The following is a 24,750-nucleotide window of genomic DNA, read 5'->3' as shown; positions in this document are numbered from 1 at the left end:
ACCAAACTATAATAAAACCTTAATTTCTGAGAAGAAATGAGCCAGATTTATTAGATAACAATTTTTTAGCAAACAATTTTGAGTCTTATTTTAAGTTAACTCACTTCATTCTCTTGCTGATAAAATATTGCACAATGTTAAAAAAAAAAAAAGAATGCTTTCTCAATAACTAATCTTTAAGTGACTGGGGGTGATTTTACATTATGAACTTTAGCAAACCAGTTTACCAGAAGATGAGGCTGAATGTATAGGTACCCCGAGGAAGTTGATCTCCTTACCATATTTCTAATAGCACAGTATTTACTGACTTTTTGCCCTAAATGGCAATACAGGTCTGGTACAATTGTAGGCTCCAGATAGAATTGGTTGGTCAAGCTTCTACTATCTTCTTCCCTCACAAAAAGAACTTTAACCGTAGCCCATTTCGCTCAGTGGATAGAGCACCGGCCAACACTCTATCCACTGAGCCAAACCAGCTGGGGCTATATTTTTGTTTGTTTGTTTATTTGTTTGTTTTAAAGAACTTTAAACATTTACTATGACCCAGATTCACAGAAAAAAACGTTTGGAATTAAGATGGTGTGATGGAGGTTACAAACACACACAGATCAATGGAACAGAATAAAAGTCCAGAAATAGACCTACATATATACCAACTGATTGCAACAAAAGTGCCAATGTCATTCAATGAGAAATGTATGATCTTTTCAACAAATGATTTCCATTAAAACAAAAACAAAAAAACAACGACCTTGCCTTACACAATTTACAAAAATTAGCTCAACGTAGACTGAACACCTGTATAAGAAAACAAAGGAGAAAAATCTCAGTGCCCTTGCGTCGTGCAAAGATTTCTTGGATAAGACACAAAAGCACGAACCATTAAAGAATAAATTAAATTATAACAAAATTTATGTCTGCTCTTCAAAAGACACTGCTAAGAAAATAAAAACACTAGCCACTGACTGGGGATAAACATTTGCAGACATATATCTAATAAAGGCCTTGTATCCAAATATGCACAGAACTCTTTCAACTCAATAACGAGACAAAAAAAACAAACAAAAACAAAAACCATGAGCAGTGGAATCGACACTTCAATAAAGGAAATATAAGGATGGCAAACACAGCAAAAGATGTTTATTCGGAAAATATACATCAAAGCCACACTGAGATACTATTGCACCCCGTACCTGCTAGAATGCCTATAATGACAAGGACTGCCAGTACCGGGTGCCGGTGAAAATGTGAAGCTACTGGGACAACTTTGCTGCAGGTAAGAATACAAAATGGTGCAGCCCTTCGGGAAAGCTTGGTGGCTTCTTAGCTAAACAGTTAGACATAACCCAATGGTATATCTCAGGATTCCCACTCCTAAGCATTTGTCCCAAGATAAATGAAAACACATGTCCATAAAAAATATCCTTATGTGACTGTGTTTAGGAGCCTTATTTGGAACCAAAACACAACAATAAAACAGAAACAACCCAAATAGCCATCAATTGGTGAATAAATAAACAAACTGGTACACCCATAAAATGGGACTACTACTTAGCAATACACGGAAATCAACTACGTATGACATGCGACATTGAATCTCAAAAGCTTTACACTAGATTTAAAAAGGACATATTATACCATATGAACCCATTTATATATCCTGGGAAAGGCAAAACTATGACAGCTATCAGTGAGGGAGGGGCTGTGAGAGGCCAGGTAGAGGGAGAGGGGACTGCAAGGAGGTAGGAGAGACCCTTTGAATATGCTCTGTGACTTGGCTACGGTAATGGTTACAGAACTTGATGAATTTGCCAAAATTCAAAAGGGGTGAACTTTACTGTAGGTTAATTATTCCTCAAGAAATCTGGTGTAAAAAAAGAAAAAGCCCTTTTAATATAAAGCATGAATCGGGTGTTATTAATCATTTTTTCTTCTTAGGCCAAATCTAAATCTGACCCTTAATTCTATGACTTAAGGGCCTGTGGGAGCAGTAGGAGAAAATGGAAGCCAAGTGGCAGGACAATATGAGAGACAGAAAGAAGGCAAAGATGCCAAATTCTTTATAGAGGGGCTTTGCCAGGTATGATTTATAAAAGAGAACTTAATAACCATTTTCATTTCAGGGAATGTATCTTGTATTTTCACACAAACCCAGTGTGGCTTAATTTTCAATAACAACAACAAAAAAGACAAGTAGCATTAGGGAGGAAATGACTAAATTATAAATACCAAAGTTACGTAATTCTACGAAAAGGGCTCCCCATGTTAAGACTGAGGATACTCAGTACTTTGTTGAGTAAAAAATCGAGTTGCAGAGTGGCACGTACAGTGATCCCATCAGAAAACAAGCCCGTAGTCCTGTTTACACAGGGAGATCTGGAGGCTGTGCGGGCTGTTAGCAGGGCTTACGTTTAAGAACGCTTGCAGGGTAGGAGAAGACAGTTTTTAATCTTGTAAAATCATCTCCTTTTTTCAATAGCCACATGTTACTTTTGTAATAAAAATGAGTCAAAACTAGAGCTAAAGGGAGGTCCCCGCAGCAGCAGCAAGAGGCCCTGGCTCTAGACAGGGGTGCAGGAGAAACTCCAGATGTCATGCTGCCATCTTCTGGAACGAACAAGAATCTACAGAAGCGGGAAAAGATGAGAAGAGGTTGTTGTCTAAGGCCAAACGTCAATGGTTACAGCAGTAAAAAAGGTAAAAAAAAAAAAAAAAAAAAAAAGACTTGGGAGCCAAGGTTTTGATTAAACCACAAGCGAAAACCATTAAAAAAAAGAAAGCATGGAAAATACAGAAATCTTGCAAGTTTTATGATTCAAATGAGACGTAAAAGATAAAACTGAACCTAAGTTTTTTTAATTTTTTGGAGCTGAACTTTTTAGGAGAAATGCATTTGTTCTTTAGAAATGGCAACAAAATATTCACATTAAAAACACTGAAACCAACACAATTTGTAAAATGTTTTTGTATTTTTAAATGTAGATGCTAGAAAATGAGAATAACTTTATATTTGGAAATTCAAGTGGAAAAAAAAATCACACACAAAAATGTTTCCTTCATCCTCATGAACACTTTTGAGGAATAAAACAAAGCATGTGAAATTTTTAAAAGACAAAGACAACTGACATCATAGATCACCATACAATTAAAAGGGGAGAAAATAACAATCTTTTTTTTTTTTTTAACCCTCATGTTAAACAAAGAAGAAATACAAATATTTAACAGAAAACAAAACCCTCTAACATCTTGTATTTCTGAAAGTTTTTTTTCTTTTTTAATTACCAAAACCAAAAAGCTTCCTAAGAAGTTAGTTTTTCTTTTTCTGTGGTTTGTTTTCAGTGGTATCCATTTGCCAACCACACTAAACTATAAAAGAGGGGGAAAGTCCATAAATAATTTACGTGTGAAGATAAAAGAATTTTTTAAACAATTCACCCTTTAGCAGGAGAAATTGGGGATCACTTGGAGTGTTAATGTAAAATACATTAGTCTTAACCAGCAGGAGTTCCAGACCTGTTGGTGCCAAGAAGGTAACAAATAGTCTCTCTCGGAGGAGGGGAAATGGGCGCTCAGCAGGCGCCTTCTTCCCTGTTGTGTTATTTATAGAGAGCCCTATTTGTTAACAGGTTCCTGCTTTATTGGAGAGGGCGAGTTTAATGATTTAAAGGATTCCAGAGACAATTGTGCAATGATACAATGATTTATGCACGTTCACAAATTCCAGATATAGAAGGCTTTAGGTTTTCAAACTACTATTGCCAAAGTGGCGACAGGAGACAGGATAGATATACTGCCATATGGCTGAGGCATAACTAGAAAATCCGAGACAAGTGACAGTACTTGACATGGCGAAATAAAGATAGGAAGGCTGGAAAACGCCTTGCTAAAAAAGAAAGTAGCAACCTACTCTGCCGCTTTGAATAATTTTTTTTTTTTAATTTCTTTAAGGAGAACCACAAAATAAATCCCAAATTACCTGTGACTAATGTGAGCAATCTGGGAAACGAGTCTTCAATTAAACTGCTGTAGCCGCCTCTCACCCAACAAAGCATGTAAGAATACTGTTTGAATTACAAAATGCTTTCACATTATTTATAAATTATGTTTTTCATTTTATAACGATAGATTTATCATACAGGTTGGGACAAAAGCAGGTTTACAGTTGTGAGTACATAATACAGTTTATTCTTATATTAGTATTTATGAATTATTGTATCATTTTCTGTACGAACTGTAAACCTACTTTTGCCCCACCTTGTATTCGTGTCATTAAAGACTTTTCCAAAATTCCATGTTTAAAATTTGATTTTAATATTAGTATTAAAAATTTAATTTGAGACAGATAAAACAGTCATTTAAACTGCTCTTAACTTTAACCCAAAGAAGAAACAAATTTTATAATTCATCTACTCTAATTGTTACAATTTTTAACCAGTTTTTTTTTTTTGCAGTATTTTTAAAATAAAAATAATTTTAACACCTTTCCACCTCCAATTTTCATCGTTACATTAATTATATCAATTTGGTTTTGGTTTTGCTTTTTCAAAAAAAAACAAAACCCTCTTCTCATCCAGATATGATGAGGCTGTAAATATGTACGAATGTGAAATGAAACTTGAGAGACATATTATCAGCTCTATAAATAATCCTTTTTTGCAAAATACGAATAAAGCATTTACCATGTGGGGGGAGGACAGATTTAATAGAATGTTTTCTTTTTCAATGATAAAGCAATTCACTTGTTTCTACTTAAAAGTAGGTTTAACTCAAGTGATTTTATTTGAAAACACTGAAATCGCACAGATCCCAGGAACCAGGAAGAATCTTTGAAGCACGGACAGTTACCTTCTCTCTGGCCAAAGGTCCCACAGAGGCCAGTTCCTGCCAGTTCTGTGACATGGCTCATGCTCTGGGTGTCTTCTACAGAGCTTTCTCCCTTCTGGCTGAGAAGGTTCTTCCTGCCTAGCATTTTGACTTAGCATTTTCGGTGTTTGCAAGTGCAGATGTACAAAAGCTCCTCCTCCTCCTCTGAGGGAAAGTGGGAGAATTCGCTGCCAAGCCCTCGCGGTTTTCTTGATCTGAGGTGGAGCAGAGTGGCTGTCTGGACACAGCTTTTCTCCTGGGGGACACACCTTCCAGTCCTCTGCTGTCAAATGTATGCATTGTCCTCCTTTTGGTTCTTTGGGGAGGACAGGAAGTGGAAGGAAGTGGAAGTGACATCCATACAAGTCCTTCATTTTCCAAATCTCTCTGTAGCCGTGTGCTACGTCTGACTTTCGTTTCCCGATTTGTTCTCTGAAAGGTTTGCTCTAGGGAGTCAGCTAAGTCTTTATACAGTTCAGAATTTTCCAAACTCGTTTGGACAGAGCTGCCCCCATGGTGGGAAGGTCTGTGACTTCCATCCGTTTCTACGTGTGAACTCTGCCCGTCAGGGTGACTCACGGAGCGTCGCCTCCTACCTTTCCTCTCACAGCTCCCACCACCGCTTCGTGCTGGCGACTTTTCCCCCACATCCTGCCTTTTACTCTTCTTTCCTTTCCTGCTGTCAACCAAGGCATCCGCTGAGTGATCACGCTCTTTTGGTGAGCCGGACAGTAAGTACTTGGTCTGCAGTTCTCCTTCAGTAGCTCCTAGGCAGTCATCCTGCTGTTCACACTTTGTATCACCTGGAACTTTCACGTGAGAGTGGTTTTCCACGCTTGGATCGGCAGCAGACAATTCTTGGGGCGGCGTAAGAAGAGCTGACTGTGGGCCGTCTGATGATATGATGGGTTTCTCAGTCACAGAAGCACCGGAACCGGGACTGTTTTCATTGTCCACCCCCGTTTTTAGGTCACTTTCGCTTTCCAACTTAGTTTCTGCTTTTGGAATAACTTCACTTGTACAGATTTCTCCAGTGTTTAGACTTGAATCGTGATCAACAGTGGAATTAGTAAGCGACAAGGAACTTTTCATATGAGTGCTGCGGGATTCTGACACACCGTGCTTATTCACCTCTGGATTCAGGTCTGAGTGCCGAGGGGGGCGGTGCTTTCTTCCCGGAGGCTTCCTTTCCTCACGGTCACCATGGGAGCTGAAATCACCTATGGGCAGGGAAATAAGTTTGAATCTAGTTAAAAAGTAATCATAAACTTTAACAGCCGAAACCGGTTTGGCTCAGTGGTAGAGCGTAGGTCTGCGGACTGAGGGGTCCCGGATTTGATTCAGGTCAGGGGCATGTACATTGGTTGCGGGCACGTCCCCAGTGGGGGGGGTGCAGGAGGCAGCTGGTCGATGTTTCTCTCTCATCGATGTTTCTAGCTCTCTATCTCTCTCCCTTCCTCTCTGTAAAAAATCAATAAAATATATATTTAAAAAAAAATAAAAATAAACTTTAACAATCAAATGGGTGCCATATTGTTGTATTTAGTGTTGAGCCATCACCTCATTCACTTTCAATGAAGGACTATACCACCAAACGAATTCATTTTACTGTAATGAAATGCTTTAAAAAGGAAAAAGAGCCAAAACCGGTTTGGCTCAGTGGATAGAGCATCGGCCTGCATACTCAAAAGTCCCAGGTTCGATTCCGGTCAGGGGCATGTACCTTGGTTGTGGGCACATCCTCTATGGGGGCTATGCAGGAGGCAACTGATCGATGTTTATCTCTCATCGATATTTCTACCTCTCTATTCCTCTCCCTTCCTAAAAAATCAATAAAATATATTTCCTAAAAAATCAATAAAATATATTTTTTTAAAAAGGAAAAAGAAACAGGATGAAAAAAGTATTTCTCCTAAAATGTATGTTTCTTTGGGGGGAGGATCCAGAGCTTCCATCAAAGTCTGAAAGGGTCTTGGTGACATAAAAGTTACACATTGCTGCTTCCTTTAACATGCTTGTGGTAAGATGAAAAGTTGTTGTTTTTTATTTACAGTTGACATGGTGAATGGGAAAAAGGGAAAAAATAAAGAGAAATAGCAACAAAGAAGGTGAAGGGAAGAGACCTGAAAACTTCCTGCGGACGCATGGAACTGAAGGCGACATCTCATAGACTTCAGGCAGCTCAGGAATAGGACTTAGAAGCGGCTTCTTAGACGCCATTTCTCTTTCCCCATACAGAGTCTTCTCAACGCCTTTTTTTCTTCTTGCTTTCTTCTTTCGGCAACTTTTTAAAGCCTGAGAAAATGTTTTAAAACACAGTAACTGAGAAAGCTATAGCACAATATACAATTTTGACCCTTTAATTTCCATCGAAACACTTAAAGTCATTCGTCTCATTTAAATTAAAGAAATCTGATTTGGAGTAGGGAGTGAGGTACTTTAATAAAGTCAAATAAAATATAAAGCAGAACTCAATGAACAAACTAGTAAAAACGTTTTGAACTGCCATAAAGCATTGTCAAAATAAACTCAGGGTAAGTAAAAAATAGATTAGAGAGACGGGACAGACTAAAGACACGAGGTATTTGTAACCACACTGTAGTTAGGATGACTCAGCATTAATTTCACAAGTAGATGAGCGGCAAAGGTTGGGAATAATTGATTTAAAAAAAACACAAAAAACATACGGATTCTATAAAAATAAAAATAAAAACTGCTTACTATCTGCAATGCAATATTACATTTAATTCTGACTACCATTTCAGTAACTGAGAACCAATGTCCTATGTTAAAGTTTCATATGGAAAAGACTTGAAGAAAAGTCAAACACTGTATTGAAATAATATATTATGAGTAAAAAAAACATAGTGTGATAATATATGAGAGAACCAGATAAGGAACATGTTTTTAACAATGCTTCTTAGAAAATGGAATTCACGCAAACATTTGTGGAGATACTGCTATGTGCAGGTAATACCTTCTTAGGGATGAGACAAAACACACTGCATGTGGTTATCCTATCTAATAAAAGAGTAATATGCAAATTGAACCTCACTCCAAGACACAAAATGGCTGCCACAAGATGGCCTGCAGGGGAGGGCGGTTATGGGAAGTTAAGGGTGACAAGGCCAGCAGAGAATGGCAACTGGAGATGACCAGGACAGCAAAGGAGAGAAGTTGAGTTCGACCAGGACATTGGAGTTTGCTCACTATGACATGTGCTGACCACCAGGGGGTGGTGTGGAAGACAGGCAGGCCCTCGCTGGCAGCCAGTAGGCCACGATCATCCCTGATCACCCACCCAGGCCTAGGGACCCTACCTATGCATGAATTTCATGCACTGGGCCTGTGTGTGTGTGTGTGTGTGTGTGTGTGTGTGTGTGTGTGTGTATTGATTTCAGAGAGGAAGGGAGAGGAAGAGAGAGATAGAACCATCAATGATGAGAATCATTGCCTGGCTGCCTCCTACAAGCCCGACGCTGGGGATAGAGCCTGCAACCTGTGTATATACCCAGACCAGGAATCAAACTGTAACCTCCTGGTTCACAGGTTAATGCTCAACCAAGGAGCCATGCCTGTTGGGCTGGATGTGACTTTTAGGGAGCTCAGGGTCTAATGACAAGTAGTCATAATACGTACAATCATGACACACTCTGCACAGACCAAGAAGATGGGTACATGGCCTATGGGAGGTGTTTAAGGCAGGCTCCCCAGAAAAGGTAATGTCTAAGTTAAGTCTTAAATGAGAATTGTTTTGGCCAATTATGGGAGCGGTGCAGTAGGGCGTTTCAAAAAGAAGAGAAGGGCACCTGGCTGGTGTGCTCAATGGTTGGGCACTGACCCAGGGTCACGGTTCGATTCCCAGTTGGGGCACATGCCTGGGTTGATTGCTAGTGTGGGGTGTGTGGGAGGCTGTTTGTTTCTGCCTCTCTCTTCCTCTCCCTTCCTCTCTCTGAAATCAATAAAAATATATTTTTTAAAAGATTAAAAAAAAAAAAGAAACAAAGAGAAGAAAAAGACATTCACAAGAGCACCATGTGAGGCAGCACACATGAAGAGCTGCAAGCAGCAGTGCATTATGGGTGGGCCCATGTAGAGATGGCAGATGAAGCTAACAAGGTCCCACTGCACGGTGATTCAGGGAGTAAACAACATCTGAAGTTACATTTAAGAAAGATCATATAAATGAATGTTGGGAAATAGTGAATGATTTTCAAGAGTACGTAAGTGGCCCAGAATTGTATGTTCCTTGAGATATCTACTGATAGCCTGTAAAACAAAACATTCCATGGAAAAATAATCATAGAACAGAAGATAAATGTTCCTTTTGGTGATATACAATATACATTTAACATTAAATTCTCTGAGAAATTCTTAGTATAAATAACATCTCCATACATTAGGAAAATGCTGGGTTAAATGTGTTTTCGTGACACTTTTTATTTTCAGGGAATTTCTGTTCATTTGGGACAGTTGAGGAAATGATAGCTTAATCAATGGATGTGGGCTCTATAGATGAGCTGCAAGAACAAGTATTTGGCCTCTGATGCCAGAGCCTTCTGTTCAAATCCTAACTCTGTATTATGACCTTAGGCAAGTTACCTCACCTCTCTGTACCTCATTTTGAACTCACCTGCAAAATGGAAATCACAATAGCACTAGTATTAAATAAGTTTACTTAGGTGTGAGGTTGATATGGGGGAATTATTTTTAACATAAAAAATTATGCTCTTGCTCTAGCCATTTTGGCTCAGTGGATAGAATATCAACTTGCGGACTGAAGGGTCCCAGATTCGATTCCAGTCAAGGGCACATACCTAGGTTGCAGGTTGGATTCCTGGCCCTAGTCAGGGTGCGTGCAGGAGGCAACCAATCGATGTGTCTCACTCATCACTGATGTTTTTCTCTCTCTCCCTCATCCTTCCTTTCTGAAAGCAATAAGTGTGTGTGTGTGTGTGTGTATATATATATATATATATATATATTTTTTTTTTAAATCATGCTCTTATTATTACTGTGTGACATGATCCCTACATGTTCAGCTAATACACTATGGTCAATATTATAACTTCTAGAATAGTTTCTGACTCATATGGAGACAAAATCCACTTTTAGCTGAATTTTGAAAACCTTTGTTTCATTCATAAAATTTGCCAAACATGGTGAAAGACAAGTATTCTGCTTTTTCATGGTCACGGCCAATAGAAGTATACAAACTAAAAAGTAAAGATGAAAGCCCCTGTGGTCTGACATGAAAATACATCTATATTATCCTCAAGGAGGTTTCATCTGCAAAGGCGGGAACTTTAACAGAATTTGAATTTAAGACAATACAAAAATGCCTTGCTCATACTGCAAAAAACAAAGAGCCACTTCTCACTGGAATCCTAGAGAAGTCTTATGATCGAGAAGTGGTTCATGACTGGGAGCAAAGGACAATCGAAAGTATTATCCCTAAAGTGACTCCATTTCCTCCAGAATCACCGATATTTCTTCCCATACAGTGAAGGAGGTCACACACCAGAAGCAAGTGCCTATCTTTTATTTGCACCATTAAGACTTGGCAACAAATCAAACTGTACAGGAAAGCTTATGATAAAAGCATACATTTCCCTACTCTTGTTGTTTGCTTACTAGTTCCATTTTTAGTTCTGTAGGTAGCTCCGTCCCTTAACTAAGGGGCTCATATTGCTATATTTTTATAAATGAAAATGCTGAACACACAAAAAAAGTAGAATAGTATATTGAACCCCATGTACCCATCAACTATTGTCAATAATTACTAATGTATATAAATCAAAATTCATTTATAAACACTCCCCCAGACCCACCTCGATTATTTTAAAGGAAATCATTTTATCTGAAAATCCTATATCTCTCTAAGAGGTAAGGGATCCCTTTTCCCACAATAAAATGAAACATTTTATTACCTGACATTGTATTCTATTGATTTTTTTGCCTTTTACTATGAAGTTTAATTTTTTCCAGCTTTCTTGAGATATGACATATAACATCATGTAAGTTTAAGTCATACAATGTAATCACTTATTTTATTTATATATACACACACATCTTTATATTTATTTATATCTTCATTTATATATCTATATAGATATAATATATATTTATACACACACACACACACACACACTAGTATATCTCTTTTTAAAAATAACAACATACCCAAAACCTTGGACCAATTTCCAGTGAATTATGCTGAGTGAAAAAAGCCAGTCCCAAAAGGTTACATAATGTGTGATTTCATTTAAATAATCTTCTTAAAATGACAAATAAAAAATATGGATAACAGATTAGTGGTTGCCAAGGGTTGTTGGGCGAGGGGGTAGGAATGGGAAGTGAATATAGCTACAAAAGGACAAGAAGAGAGATTTGCAGCAACAAAATCCCTCTATCTTGACTCTGTTTTGATAATGTACCACTGTGATATGTACAGCAGTTCTGCAAGATGTCCCCAGTACCATTGGGAAAAACTAGGTAGAGCATACTTGGGATCTTTCTAATTCTTACAACAGCCTGCATTTCTAAAATTATCTCAAAATGTAACATTTAACCATACAAAAACCATGACAGCAACTTTCCCTCATATTTTCTGTCAGAGTTCAAAGTACTCCAATTGGTCCATAAACATCTTTTTAGAATTATTCAAAGCGGGACACCAATAAGGTCTCCGCACATTCCATGTGGTTGCTATCTCTCTTTAAATCTTTGGTTCCTTTAATTTTTTCCTCTTGCCATTAATTTGGCGAGTAAACTGAGGCATCTATCCCCAACATAAGCCTTTTTTTTTTTTTTTTTTTGAAAGTGCATTTCACAGAGGACTGTATACTTCCTTACTGCACCAGGAGACCACTTTCACTCCTGCTGTGGCATGATGAACAACCAGGGTTCCGGAGTTCAGTCTCATGCATCCACCCTGCTTCCCTATCACCTTCCACCTAACACTCAACAGCTTTCATGAATATGTCTTTTTTTACTTATTCGTAAAAATGCCTCATCAATTATTTACATGAAATAGAGCTTTATTTTCTAATTTTTAGAAACATTAGTTGATGTCTGAGGCAGCTAAAGTGGCCTTCAAGTTTTGTTATATTTTTAATTATTATGAACTTAACTATTTTTTTTCATTATTTGATGTTGATGTTTCAATCTATTACAATCACTATTTCTGATGGTCAGACTGCCCCCCTTTTGGTCAGTGGTCACCCCTTCTTGCTGCTGTGTGGTCTCTAAGTGCCAGCAGCTTCAGCTCCCTTGCTTGCACACTGGGACAGAGCTGAGCTCATTTCCTATATCTGCTGTTGTAAGTCTGAAAGCAGTTGTTTCACTCAGGAACGCTGGGAAAATGGTACTTAGAGACAGCAATCAAGGTACCAGAGATGCTCACTCCTAAGCATCATCAGTAGAGAAAGAAGATGGTGCCAGCTGGGGTACTGGAAATATTGGGAGAGGACTATGTAAAGTATATGATTATCTAACCAAGCTGTATACCTGAAATTAATACATTAAAAAAAAAAAAGAATTTTCTCATAATTTTAAAGGAAAAAAAATATCAGTTATACTGGTATTTCCCTATTTTATCAAGCAAGGTTTTGAAATGTTTTTGTCTCACAGTGAAAGTCTTGATACCTAATGACAGTTAAAGAGCTGCTTATTTTCTTTATTCTAGATTTAATTCCCCTGTCAATATGAATGCTTCGTACTGTTTAAGCCTTCTTTGCAGTTATTTTTTGTATTTAAGATCTATCCCACAGGATTTGTCAAATTTCTAAGTTTAAAAAAATTCTTTGTAAGATTAAATCACCAACTTGACATATACAATGAATTTGTTTCATTTTGTTTTCAAATTTTAGGCAATGTTCTTTTTCCTCAACTTAATTTTGTTTGATAGAACACTTACATGTCAAAAGGTAAAACATTCAAGGAAGTCTAGCCTCATTTCTTCCTATTCCCCCCCACCCCCCGTCACCTCTCCCTATAGGTCACCAATTGTTTTTGCCTTATTCTCCAACTTTTTTAATTAAAAGATTTAGTGTGTTCATGTATATACACATACTTATATATTTTTAAATATATTTTTATTGATTTTACAGAGGAAGGGAGAGGGATAGAAACATCAATCATGAAAGAGAACCATTGATTGGCTGCCTCTTACACAACACCCACTGGGGATTGAGCCCGAAACCCAGTCATGTGTCCTTGGCCAGAATCGAACCTGGGACCCTTCAGTCCGCAGGCCGATGCTCTATCCACTGAGCCAAACCAGCTAGGGCTATATTATTTTTAATGCTCCCTCTTAGATAAAAAGGTAGTATATTAGCTTTCCATATTAAGTGCCATAACAAAATACCAGACAGGGTGGCTTAAACCAGCGTCGCCAACGTTTCGGACCTCACGGACCACCAGTAGTTTGTGGACCACTGGTTGGTGACAGCTGGCTTAAAAAGTATTATTTCTCACAGTTCTGGAAGCTCAAAGTTCAAGATCAAGGTGCCGGTAGGGTTGGTTTCTTCTGAGGCCTCTTATTATTGAACAGACGGTTGCCCTCCTGCTGTCCCATCATATGGTCTTCTACCTGCCTGTCTGCTGCCCCTGGTGTCTTTTATTTCTTAAAGGGACACCAGTCAGTATGGATTAGGGACCATACTATGGGGCTTCATTTTTACCTAATTACCCCTTTAAAGACTCTATTTCCAAACAGTCACATTGTGAGATAGTGGGGGTTAGGGCTTCTACCTAAGAATTCTGAGGGACCATAGTTCATTCACCCCTTAACAGGTAGCTTGCAATACTCATCATTTTATTTTATTTAAATATATTTTATTGAGCCAAAACTGGTTTGGCTCAGTGGATAGAGCGTCAGCCTGCAGACTGAAAGGTCCCAGGTTCGATTCCGGTCAAGGGCATGTACCTTGGTTGCGGGCACATCCCCAGTAGGGGGTGTGCAAGAGGCAGCTGATCGATGATTCTCTCTCATCGATGTTTCTAACTCTCTATCCCTCTCTCTTCCTCTCTGTGAAAAATCAATAAAATATATTTAAAAAATAAATAAATAAATTTTATTGATTCTCTACAGAGAGGAAGGGAGAGGGATAGAGAGCCAGAAACATTGACTAACCACCCCCTGCACACCCCTCACTGGGGATGTGCCCGCAACCAGTGTTGAGGAGACAATTTACAAGGAAGGGCAGAGGACACCTGGAGAGCTTAGGCTCAGGGTGTGGGCTTGAGAGGGTGAGTTGGAAGCCTCATCCCTTGGCAACAGGCATAATGTCCACCTGTGAAAAGGAAAAGCCAAGGAATCTGGACCCAAGACCACAGTCATGAAAGCAGCCTGAGCTAGGAGCAGCGTGGTGCTGGGGACAGGTGTGTGTGTGTGTGTGTGTGTGTGTGTTGGGGGGGGGGGGGGAGTAATCAACCGCGGGGTGGGGGATCAGCCGCAGTTTCCTTATTGTTTTGGTTTGTTTTTATTCTCTAAACCCAGAATGCAGGACTTGTCTATTGCAGTCACTCACCCGAGGCTTTGCAGGGAGGGAGGCAGACTTGAGGTGCTGAGGAGAGGTGAGAGGGCAGGAGTCTGCATTGGGACTTCTTAAACTTCCAACCCAAAGGGGTCATTTCTCCCCAGAAGAGCCAGGCCCTCCCAGTCGCCTCAGGGCGGGGACACAGCCTGCCACACCTAGCAGTTTGAGCTTTAGAGGAAACAGAGGCAGAGGCCAGGCTTACCGGTGTGAACAGTTCCCAAGAGCCCTCAGTGACTGGATTGGAAGAGGCCGTCCACCCTGCTATTCTGGGAACCAGAGGGATAAAAAGTCCAGGTTGCCAGCCAACCCCTTGTTCTCCCTACAAGGATCTCTGACCAGCCAAGGGCAAAGTAATATTTTGGGCCCCTTGCTGAGGAATAGCTCTGGGTCAGGAAAAAAACACCCACCTTACTCCCTGGAAGCAAAACAGGACCAACCCACCTGAAGCCCTGTCAGAAACAGACCTGAGTGACTGAGACTGGCAGCTGGCAGCCAGGCAGAGGGCAGACGGCCCGCCTGCTTGCTGCGAAGGCCCGCAGAGATAAACCTGAGCAGAGGACTGGTGGATTGCTTAGAGCAGTGGTCTGCAAACCGAGGCTCGACAGCCACATGGGGCTCTTTGGCTCCTTGAGTGTGGCTTGGCATTGAACAGACTCGCCCAGACCAAAAACTGACTTATGCACATGGGCCACGAAGTTTCCATCGCACTGTACATGCAGGTCCGCATGTGGTATTTTGTGGCAGAGCCACACTCACGGGAACAAAGAGCCACATATGTGGCTCGCGAGCCACAGTTTGCTGACCACTGGCTTAAAGCTTCAAGCAGGATGCTAAAAGCCAAAAGACAGTGCCTGACAGTGGCCAGCACTTAAGCACCTGACAAGGAACCCAGAACTGGAAAACAGAAGAGTGGGGTCCTAAACCAGCTCCCATGGGGCATTACTAATCGGCTGAAGCAAATGACACTTCACTTTTTAATTATGGTTTTAATTTTTTTTATTTACCGTATTTTGCACCCTTTTCTTCACTTTTTTCCTCCCATTTTTCTTTGCCTTTCCATCTGTTTTTCTCTTTTATTTTTCCCCCTTTTCAAAAATAGATCTCTTTATCTGCTATATTAATCTGTTATTATTTTAGTCGCTGATGGTTTATTCATATATCTAACTTCTTCCCTGTTCTTACTCTACTTCCCATTCTCTTTTTCTTCACTACTCATTTTTTCTCTTCTCTTCTCCTAATATTTTTAAATTGTTTCACTTCCTAAATTTAGGAGTTATCTGCTCTTTCCTCTAATTCCTTTTTCAAAAAATTATTTTTTACTGTCTTCTCATTTTTCTCCCTCCTCTATTCTAAACGATGGTCCTTCACCTATTCATCCAATTCCTTAACCTTATTTTCTCTATTTATGTTCTGCATCTACAGATTCTGCCCATCCTCCCCTTTTGTTTGTTTGTTTTTGTTGTTGTTGTTGTTCTTTGTGTGTGTGTGCGCTATTTGGTTTATTTGTTTGTTTTACTGTGTTTTCTCTCCATTCTTTCTTTTTTTTTTCCTCGCTATCATTCTTGCGGTCACTTTTATTGGGATTATAGGTGTCTTGTATACATTCGTGTTCTGTTTCTCCTGTGTCGTGTCTTGTCCTGTTGTATTTTGTGCTGTTTGTTCAGTCAGCGCCTCCACAATGGTTGGCAACACACAAGCCACATAATCAGACACCCTGAGAGGAGACTCCATCACAATCGGGACAATAAAATTTAAGACCCAGCTACATCAGGAGAAACCAAATATCTTAAGTAGGGGGTGTTCCTAGAACACCCAGCCCAAAGACCTGAGAGACTGCACCGCTGGGTCCTACAAAGCATCTACTACATAAGACCAATTAAAAATATCTGGATTGCAGAACAGTTTGACCTAATACTGTGGTCGGCAAACTCATTAGTCAACAGAGCCAAATATCAACAGTACAACTGAAATTTTTTTTGAGAGTCAAATTTTTTAAACTTAAACTTCTTCTAACACCAGTTCTTCAAAACAGACTCGACCAGGCCATGGTATTTTGTGGAAGAGCCACACTCCAGGGGCCAAAGAGCCGCATGTGGCTCGCGAGCCACAGTTTGCCGACCATGGGCCTAATACATAGAAATAATTACAAAGAAACAGCAAAAATGGGGAGACAAAGACTATATTTTCGACATTTTTCTCTAGTTAACTTTTCACTCAATTTAGAAGCTTTTTTAATATTAGTGATCTTACTCCTTTGTTTGATATAAATTGAAGATCATGATTACCTCAATCAAATTAATAAACACATCCATCCCCTCACATAGTTAGCAGTTACCACTTTTATATGTGTGTGTAAGATCTATTCTCTTTGAATACTTCTAGCACACAACATAGTGTATGTAAATCTCCACTAATCTCTTCCATGAAAGATGAGGCTATTTCTCACTTAAATCTTCCTCTTCCTTGTTAGTTTGGTTCTTTTATTGGTTACCTATGAATTTACATTTGTATTTCTTTACATCTTTTAAAAAAATCTTAAACTCCTCATTTGTAAGATGGTAATTATAACAGCCATAGTGCTTACTATGGCCAGGCATTGTTCTGTTTTACATGTATTAACTCATTTACTCTTCACCATCCTATATAATAAAGAGGTAATATGCAAATTGATCCCCACACCCTCACAAGATGGCCACCCCATGTTGTCATAAAATGGTCACCCCAGGTCACAAGATGGCCGGCAGGGGAGGGCAGTTGGGGGTGAGCAGGCCTGCAGGGAAAGGCAGTTGGGGGTGATCGGGCTGGCAGGGGAAGGCAGTTGGTGGCGACCATGCCAGTAGGGGAGCAATTATGTGTCTATCAGGCTGGCAGGGGAGCAGTTAGGGGGCTAACAGGCTGGCAGGCAGAGTGGATAGGAGCCAGCAGTCCTGGATTGTGAGAGGGATGTCCTAGATTGGAGAGGGTGCAAGCTGGGCTGAGGAACACCCCCCCCACACACACAACCACCTCCTCCATCCCACCCCACCCCTAGTGCATGAATTTCATAAACCGGGCCTCTAGTAAGTAAAACAACTCAACTTAAAAACCAATAGAAGAATCAAGAATCTTGCCCACAGTGCCAGTGCTAGGAAGCAGCAGGATTCAGAACCCAGGTTATCTGGCTCTAGAACCTGCACTATAAGCCACTACACTGATAGCGTTAATACCCTCACTACCATTCTTTCTACCTACTTCCACCTTCTGCTCTTACCTGTACTTACATCATCTTATACACAATCAAGTTGTTAAAACTTTGCCCTTAGATGAAAACAAACTGCATCTACATTATTACGACTGTATAAACATTTCCCATTGTTCTGTCAAGGACAGAGATCCTATTTCTTTCCTCTGGCGCCCCCTGTAGACGTTTTCAAGCATTATCAATTATACTTTTTCTCACACTTCCTTTATTGAAATCATATTTGCTCTAAAACTTTTGTATACAAACTTTTATTTGAAATGACATAAAACTACCTTTCTTTTTATCATATGGCACACTTTCCATTTTGTCAATCACAGGTCCTTTGTTTTTCCCTCCAGAGACCTACTTCCCAGAGCACCTTTTTCTCTTGACAAATTTGGACTGGCTGCTCTTCTGGGTTCGCTTAAAGGCCAAATCAGAGATTTTTCTTTCATGGCTCTCCTGTAGTATTAGATCCACAGAGTCCTGAAGTCTCAAGCTTACTTCATTTTGCTAAGTAGCACCTCCAGAAATACCCAAAGAAAAATTTCCAAAGTCCTTGAAATGTCAAATGTATTTTTTTCTTTCACACATAATTAAATTTGGCTGGGTTTAAAATATTGGGCTGAAATTAAGTTTATTTCACAGCTTTAAATATCCTGTTGTATTATCTCGCAGAAATCAGAGTGCAGTGAAACTTGGTACCACTCTGATTATTGTTTCCTGGTAGGAAAAATCCACTTTTCTCCTTATTTTTATTGTTCAATTTCACAATGATTTGTCAAAGTACTGACCTATTTTTTTTTTCCATTCCTTTCTTCAGTTCAAAGAAATCCTCTTCTTTTATTTTGACAATTTCGTCCAGGCTACTTTCTTGTTCTGAGATTCCCATGAAGTCTCCTAGACTGTTCTTCCATCTCATTACTCATTACTAGTCTATCTCTCCTTTGCTCTATCTTCAGGGAGACTTTCTTTCATTTTATTCTCTAGTCCAACTACTAAATTTTATAGTTTTTCTAATACTTTTTCTCTGCTCCCTTTTGATAGCATCCCCCTTCATAGTTTTATACTTTCTTAAATTTGAGTATATACTTTCTTAAATGTGAGGATATTAGAACATTTGCTTTTTAAATAATATTTCCTTCCATTCTCTGAATAACATTTCTTTCTGGGGTCAGTTTTTAGTTTTTTAATATTCATCTTTCATGTTCTTGGTTCTATTTAGTTGTCTGATTCTTGCATAGGAGAAGACTGGAAATTGGTATGGGTTTCCTCTGCTTTCCAGCTCAGAATCTTTCCTGCATGGGAATTCCACTAGGAACTCTGTGTGGGACAGGGAGAATGAGGAGTGTCAACTGCAGGCTTTTCCAAATGCCAGAATGAAGGTTTTAACCTAGATGACAACATCTGTTCTGAGCTTCAGAGTGGGAGATGGGGGTGGGGTGCCAACTGGTGCAAATTGTTTCACATAAAGCACTTCAATTAATCTGTTTTTCACTACCACTCCTCTCTCTCACCATCCATTGTACCTGCCAATCCTGGGCCCAGTCTCCTGGGATTCCCAGCGCCTCTCTAGCTCCTTGCTAGCACATTCTGGGCTGTAAATCTTTCCACCTTTTATCTGTCAACATGCTCCCATCTGCTTTGTCCTCCAGAAATTCATTGAAGGCTGTCATCTGTTGCTTAATATCCCTCTTCATTTCCTTCCTCTTTTCAGTGCTATTTTAAACCTATCCCTCCTATTACATCAATTATTTAATGCAGTGGAATCCTTGGAACAAAACTTAATGCTCAACCCTTCTTGAACTTTCTGGCTACTGATTTTATTAAAGTAGGTATATATTCTTTGAAACAGTGTTTTTTAAAGAGTATGAGGAATACTAATATCTAATGTAATAAGATGAATGCTATTTTTATACTTATTTTTAGACTTATGTGTACTGCCCTAGCCAGTTTGGCTCAGTGGATAGAGTGTAGGCCTGCAGAACATAAGGGTCTTGGTTCAATTCTGGTCAAGGATATGAATCTCTGTTACAGGCTCCTCCACGTCTTGGGCCCTAGTCAAACCCACACAGGAGGCAACAATCAATGTGTTTCTCTCACATCAATATTTTTCTCTGTCTTTCCCTCTCTATTCCACTCTCTCTAAAAATCAATGGAAAAATATCCTCAGGTGAGGATTAAAAAACAGAACAAAAAAAGTGCGTGTATTTTTTTCAGCAAAGGGGTCTTTCAAAGGAGTCCATGAACTAAAAAAGTGACTGAACCAGCCATGTTTAAACCAAGAAAGGAGGCAGTTTTTGTTTTGTGAATCATAAAAGTTTACTGAATGTTTTAGGTAGCTATGTGTTGAGATAAAATTGAAGAGTTTATTGGTTTTGAAATGTTAATTTTTTTAGGTGTTTGTAGAATGGTTTAAGAAGAGATGTCTAGTAGGCAGTGGAACTTAATGTTTATAGAACAGAAAGATTTGGAAGTTATCCACCAACCATGCTGCATATGAAATCACCCAGAAAATACAAAATTTGGAAGGGCAAAGAGAAGAACTCTGGGTAACAGAAACATCTAAGGATAGGTGGAAGAAAATAAACCTTTAACATAGACTGTAAGAATGTCCTCAATGATGGTGAATGTTGCTGAGATGGTGAGAGCAAGACCTCAACGAATGCACTGGAAAAATAAAATGAAGTGGCGAAGTGGTAGAGAATAAGACCAAACATCAGATAATATGTGGAACTGGACTTACAGAAGCATCTGTGTGTCTATCCAGGAACGATGCTAGATGGGAGAGGGGATTCTGATTAGATTAGTTCAGAGTGGACGAGGACTGAAAGGGATGCAGAGCTGAAGTTACTAACAAGAGTGGCTGAAAACAGTTCACATGATTTAGAATAAATAAGGAAACATGGGAATTTAAGGCACATCTGAAAGGTTAAGAGTAAACAAAGGGGCCAGAAGATTAGTACCAGCAGACGGATATCAGTAAGAGAGTTTGAACAAGAATGGATATAAAGCTGGGATTGGAGAGTGAGACATAGAAATGTATATTATTAAAAGTGAGAGGGGCTTGGGTATTAACAAGCGTGGGATATGGCAGAGGAAGATGTAGGTCAGTGAAGGGGAGAGGGAAAGTAACTGGGTTAAGGTGCTAGAATAGGATATACCAGTGGTCAGCAAACTGCGGCTCGCGAGCTACATGTGGCTCTTTGGCCCCTTGAGTTTTTAGCAAAGGCCAGCTTAGGAGTACCCTAATTAAGTTAATAACAATGTACCTACCTATATAGTTTAAGTTTAAAGAATTTGGCTCTCAAAAGAAATTTCAATCGTTGTACTGTTGATATTTGGCTCTGTTGACTAATGAGTTTGCCAACCACTAGATTATACCATACATAAAAGAGGGTGAAGGCAACTGAGTCAGGCTAGGACTTGACACACTGACTCAGTGCTAGTTCCTAAACTCTTCCTTTATGAGGGGAAGCATTCCAGCCACTGGCAGAAACAAGGTCAAACCAGTGCAGAGGGTGCACTCATCCCTGTCCAGAAAATTAAAGGATTCCCCAAATAGGATCAGGTTAGATTAGATTCAGAGATAAGAACTGATTTAACATTTGAGTGCAATGACTCACTGTGCTGGATTTACCTAACACAAGAAAGAAGATACAAAGAGGCCCTTGGGTAATAAAGAATCCTATATAGTAAAGAGGTAATTTGGAAATTGACCTTTATACTACGTACAAGATGGCCACCCCCATGTGGCCACAAGATGGCCAACATAAGATGGCTACCACAAGATGGCCAGTAGGGGAGGGCAGTTGGTGGCGACCAAGCCAGCAGGGGAGAGCAGTTGGGGGATACCAGGCCTGCAGGGGAGGCAGTTAAGGGGGACGAGGCCAGCAGTGGAGGGCAGTTATGAGCAACCAGGCCGGCAGGGGAGGGCAGTTAGGGGTGACCAGGCCAGCAGGGGAGGGCAGTTGGGGGGTTACAGGGTCAGCAGGGAAGGGCAGTTTGGGGGGGTGACTAGGTCAGCAGGGAGGGCAGTTAGGCATCTATCAGGCTGGCAGAGGAGTGGTTAGGGAGTGATCAGGCTGGCAGGCAGACACAGTTAAGGGCAGGCAGGCAGGCAGGCAGGTGAGCAGTTGGGAGCCAGCAGTCCCGAATTGTGAGAGGGATGTCCAATTGCCGGTTTAGATGGGGCCTAAACCGGCAATTGGACATCCCCCGAGGGGATTGGAGAGGGTGCAGGCTGGACTGAGGGACAATCCCCACCAGTGCACGAATTTCATGCATCAGGCCTCTAGTTGAGTATATAATCCCTTATGGCCCTTACTATTCTATGATAAAATGATTTTAATACTCTCGGTCTAATGTTAACTAAAAAAACAAAAATTTTGTTTCCACATTTTCCCAACTACAGAACAAAGAAATGCACCACTTCTACTCTGTAATAAATCTTGGACACACACTCACCGGATTCTTTTTAGGGCGTACTCTGTCTGTGCACTTGCTTTCTTGGGATTTCCTCCTCTTGATTTTCTTTTCGTGGCAGGGCTGAGCTTCTGTATTAAGTAAGTTGCAAACACTGTCTTCTGCAAAACTGAGCAATTGCTATAAAGAAAATTTAAAGTAGTAATACTAAACAATGCAGTAAGTTACATTTTAATGCATGTTCTCTCACATTTATTTTCTTTCCCATGCTCTTCTACTTTCCTCTAAATTCACAAATTCCATTAGATATATTTTAACCAACTTAACCTCACCTGAGGGAAGCAGTAATTACTAATTTCTGATCTACCAAACATGGACCCAGAAGCATATGCACTTTGCCCAATTATCATATGAAAAAAAACTTTAAGTATTAGTTAATTTAGTCATTCACTAAAACATTTATTGAGCATCTACAACTTAGCACCTAACTGCTTACAGTTGAACTATATAAAAAAATAATCATGTATTAGATTATCTAAGTTTATATTCTAGGTATATCATCTAACAATATCAGCCAGAAACCCTATAACATATAACATAGTACATATATTAATGCACTATGATGCTATAGACAAAAGTCCAATTTTATATAATTTAATAAAATACAAAAAGATATGCACTCAATGAAAATTAGTCTCATACTGAAAATAATTGAAATGCTATGTTAAAAAAAAACACACAAAACAAAGTATAGTTTTAAAAAAAGATCATATTTATGCCATTTTCTAGCTGTGCTTATTATATGCTACTCTTCTCCACTTTGTACCTCAACAAATCCATAAAACCTCACAGATTTTAAAAAAGGTTTTCAAACAGATTATCTTCCACATTAACACAAACTCTGAAGGCTTCTTGTTTTATTGGATTTTTCTTCTAATAGAATTAATTAAAACCAAAGCAGGAAACATCATTACCTGGATGACAAGCTAAGTAGGATAAAGTATTAGCTCTTAACAACACCATTCAAGCCAAAATTTTACCCATAATCAATCACAAAAAAAGAAAAACTCTAATGCAAAATAAAAAAAACATTGTGCCAAATAGAAACACTTACGCTTCTTCTGTTAGAGGTCCGTGTTCTTCTACCACCTTTACAGGAAGGTACTTTATCGTGGTTATTTGCAGATGTTTCTGTACCTGCAGAACAAAACACAAGCAAAATTAGGGTAGTTAGCAAAACAGTTTAAGATCCACCATTTCTCAGGTACTGCATACTCTTCTGAATACCCACCTTTGCTTTTACTATCTTATCATATCTAAACATAATTATCATTTGGGACTCAAAAATATTAAAACTTTAAGCTTACTGAATACTCAGAAACTTTTGACACTTTCCCTGAGAATGTATAACGTTATCATGTTCAGATAACAGATTAAATCATATTATAAACACTCACATTTTCACTCATTCCATTTATTCCAAGCTACATTTTGTACAATGAAACTGTAATAAAGGCCATTATGATAATAATAAAAGTATCTTATTTTACAAATTTTAGGAAAATTTTGATTACTTTTAATGATATAAATGAAAGGCAGTATGAAGAGCATATGCTTTTGAACCTGATAGATTAATGCTTCAAATTTTAACTACTTTGATACTGCATGTCTTAGATTCTGTGCTAATGAGCTCGGTTCGTGTCCCATAGCAAAAAAAAAAAAGCCATTAAAAGATTTCAACCAGGGGAAAGGTATGAATAATGATTCCCATGACATGCTTGCCAGCCTAGTTCCGTTCTGTCAGGAAAGTGCAGCAATATTTGTTGCCTTGTCACCTTGTTACAATCATAAAAAATCAGAGACTTTGGGAAGTACACGTGTCCGACATGCCATGTTACTGCTGATGAACAATTTTGGATATTTCAGAATGACCCTTACAATCCATGTCATTTCCACTTTGCTAACTGGGAAAAGACGCTCCCATCAAAGAAGTTAAAGGTGGATGATTATGAAGTGGGACTTGTAATCAAAATGGATGGGTAAGAGGCTTCTTATAAGCTTTTCTACACTATTTATTTTTTATGCCATGTATGCATTGTTCTAATAAAAATAAAATTTTAAAAAGATAATAAGGAAATTAAGTTTCATATACACAGACATTGCAAATAACAATTATGAATATAAGATAAACAAATGTTATTACCTGAGAGATTCTCAGAGATTGAAGACTTACTAAGAGGGCTCAAAACAGCAAATGATACCTGAAGAGGTTCTATGTTTTCCTAAACAAGGAAAAAAGGTAGAAATTAGACATCCTTAAATTCAGTGGATGTGTAAGCAATGGGCCCCCCCTGCCCAAAATGAATTTATTTTGGTAGGTGAAATTATAATCTGAATAAAGTTGGGAGATAAAAAAAAAGGTTGAAAAAAAAGTCAAGGCAAAATGAAAGATATTGTATATAAAAATAAAATATATTTTATAACATTTACCAATTATCTTGAACGAAACCAATCCACCAAAAAACAAAACAAAACAAAAACCCTTTAAGTGGAAGTGATCATAATGATCCATTCATAAGTTACTTTTTGGCTTATTTAAAATGCTATGCCCTTCGAGACCGGTTTGGCTCAATGGATAAAGCATCGGCTTGGGGACTAAAGGGGCCCAGGTTCGATTCCGGTCAAGGGCATGTACCTTGG

At 39.1% G+C, this 24,750-nt stretch overlaps 1 protein-coding gene across 4 annotated transcripts in view; it reads right to left on the bottom strand.

Annotated features, from left to right (window-relative positions):
- Positions 1-1,425: 1,425 nt before the first annotated feature.
- Positions 1,426-24,750, bottom strand: part of CDCA2 (cell division cycle associated 2) — a 58,403-nt gene continuing 35,078 nt past the window's right edge. For all 4 annotated transcript variants that reach the window (XM_084884801.1, XM_084884804.1, XM_084884803.1 and 1 more), the window contains 5 exons: positions 24,254-24,332; positions 23,165-23,247; positions 22,093-22,230; positions 6,987-7,158; positions 1,426-6,083 (listed from right to left, as the gene is read on the bottom strand). In XM_084884801.1, coding sequence (XP_084740927.1) covers positions 4,963-6,083; positions 6,987-7,158; positions 22,093-22,230; positions 23,165-23,247; positions 24,254-24,332 — 1,593 coding nt within the window. In that variant the 3' untranslated portion in view covers positions 1,426-4,962. The remainder of the gene's footprint in view (positions 6,084-6,986; positions 7,159-22,092; positions 22,231-23,164; positions 23,248-24,253; positions 24,333-24,750) is intronic.

This window comes from Pipistrellus hanaki (genome assembly GCF_964339955.1).
Source record: "Pipistrellus hanaki genome assembly, chromosome: 5".
Classification (NCBI taxonomy): Eukaryota; Metazoa; Chordata; class Mammalia; order Chiroptera; family Vespertilionidae; genus Pipistrellus; species Pipistrellus hanaki.
This window is presented reverse-complemented; position numbering and strand designations above follow the sequence as displayed.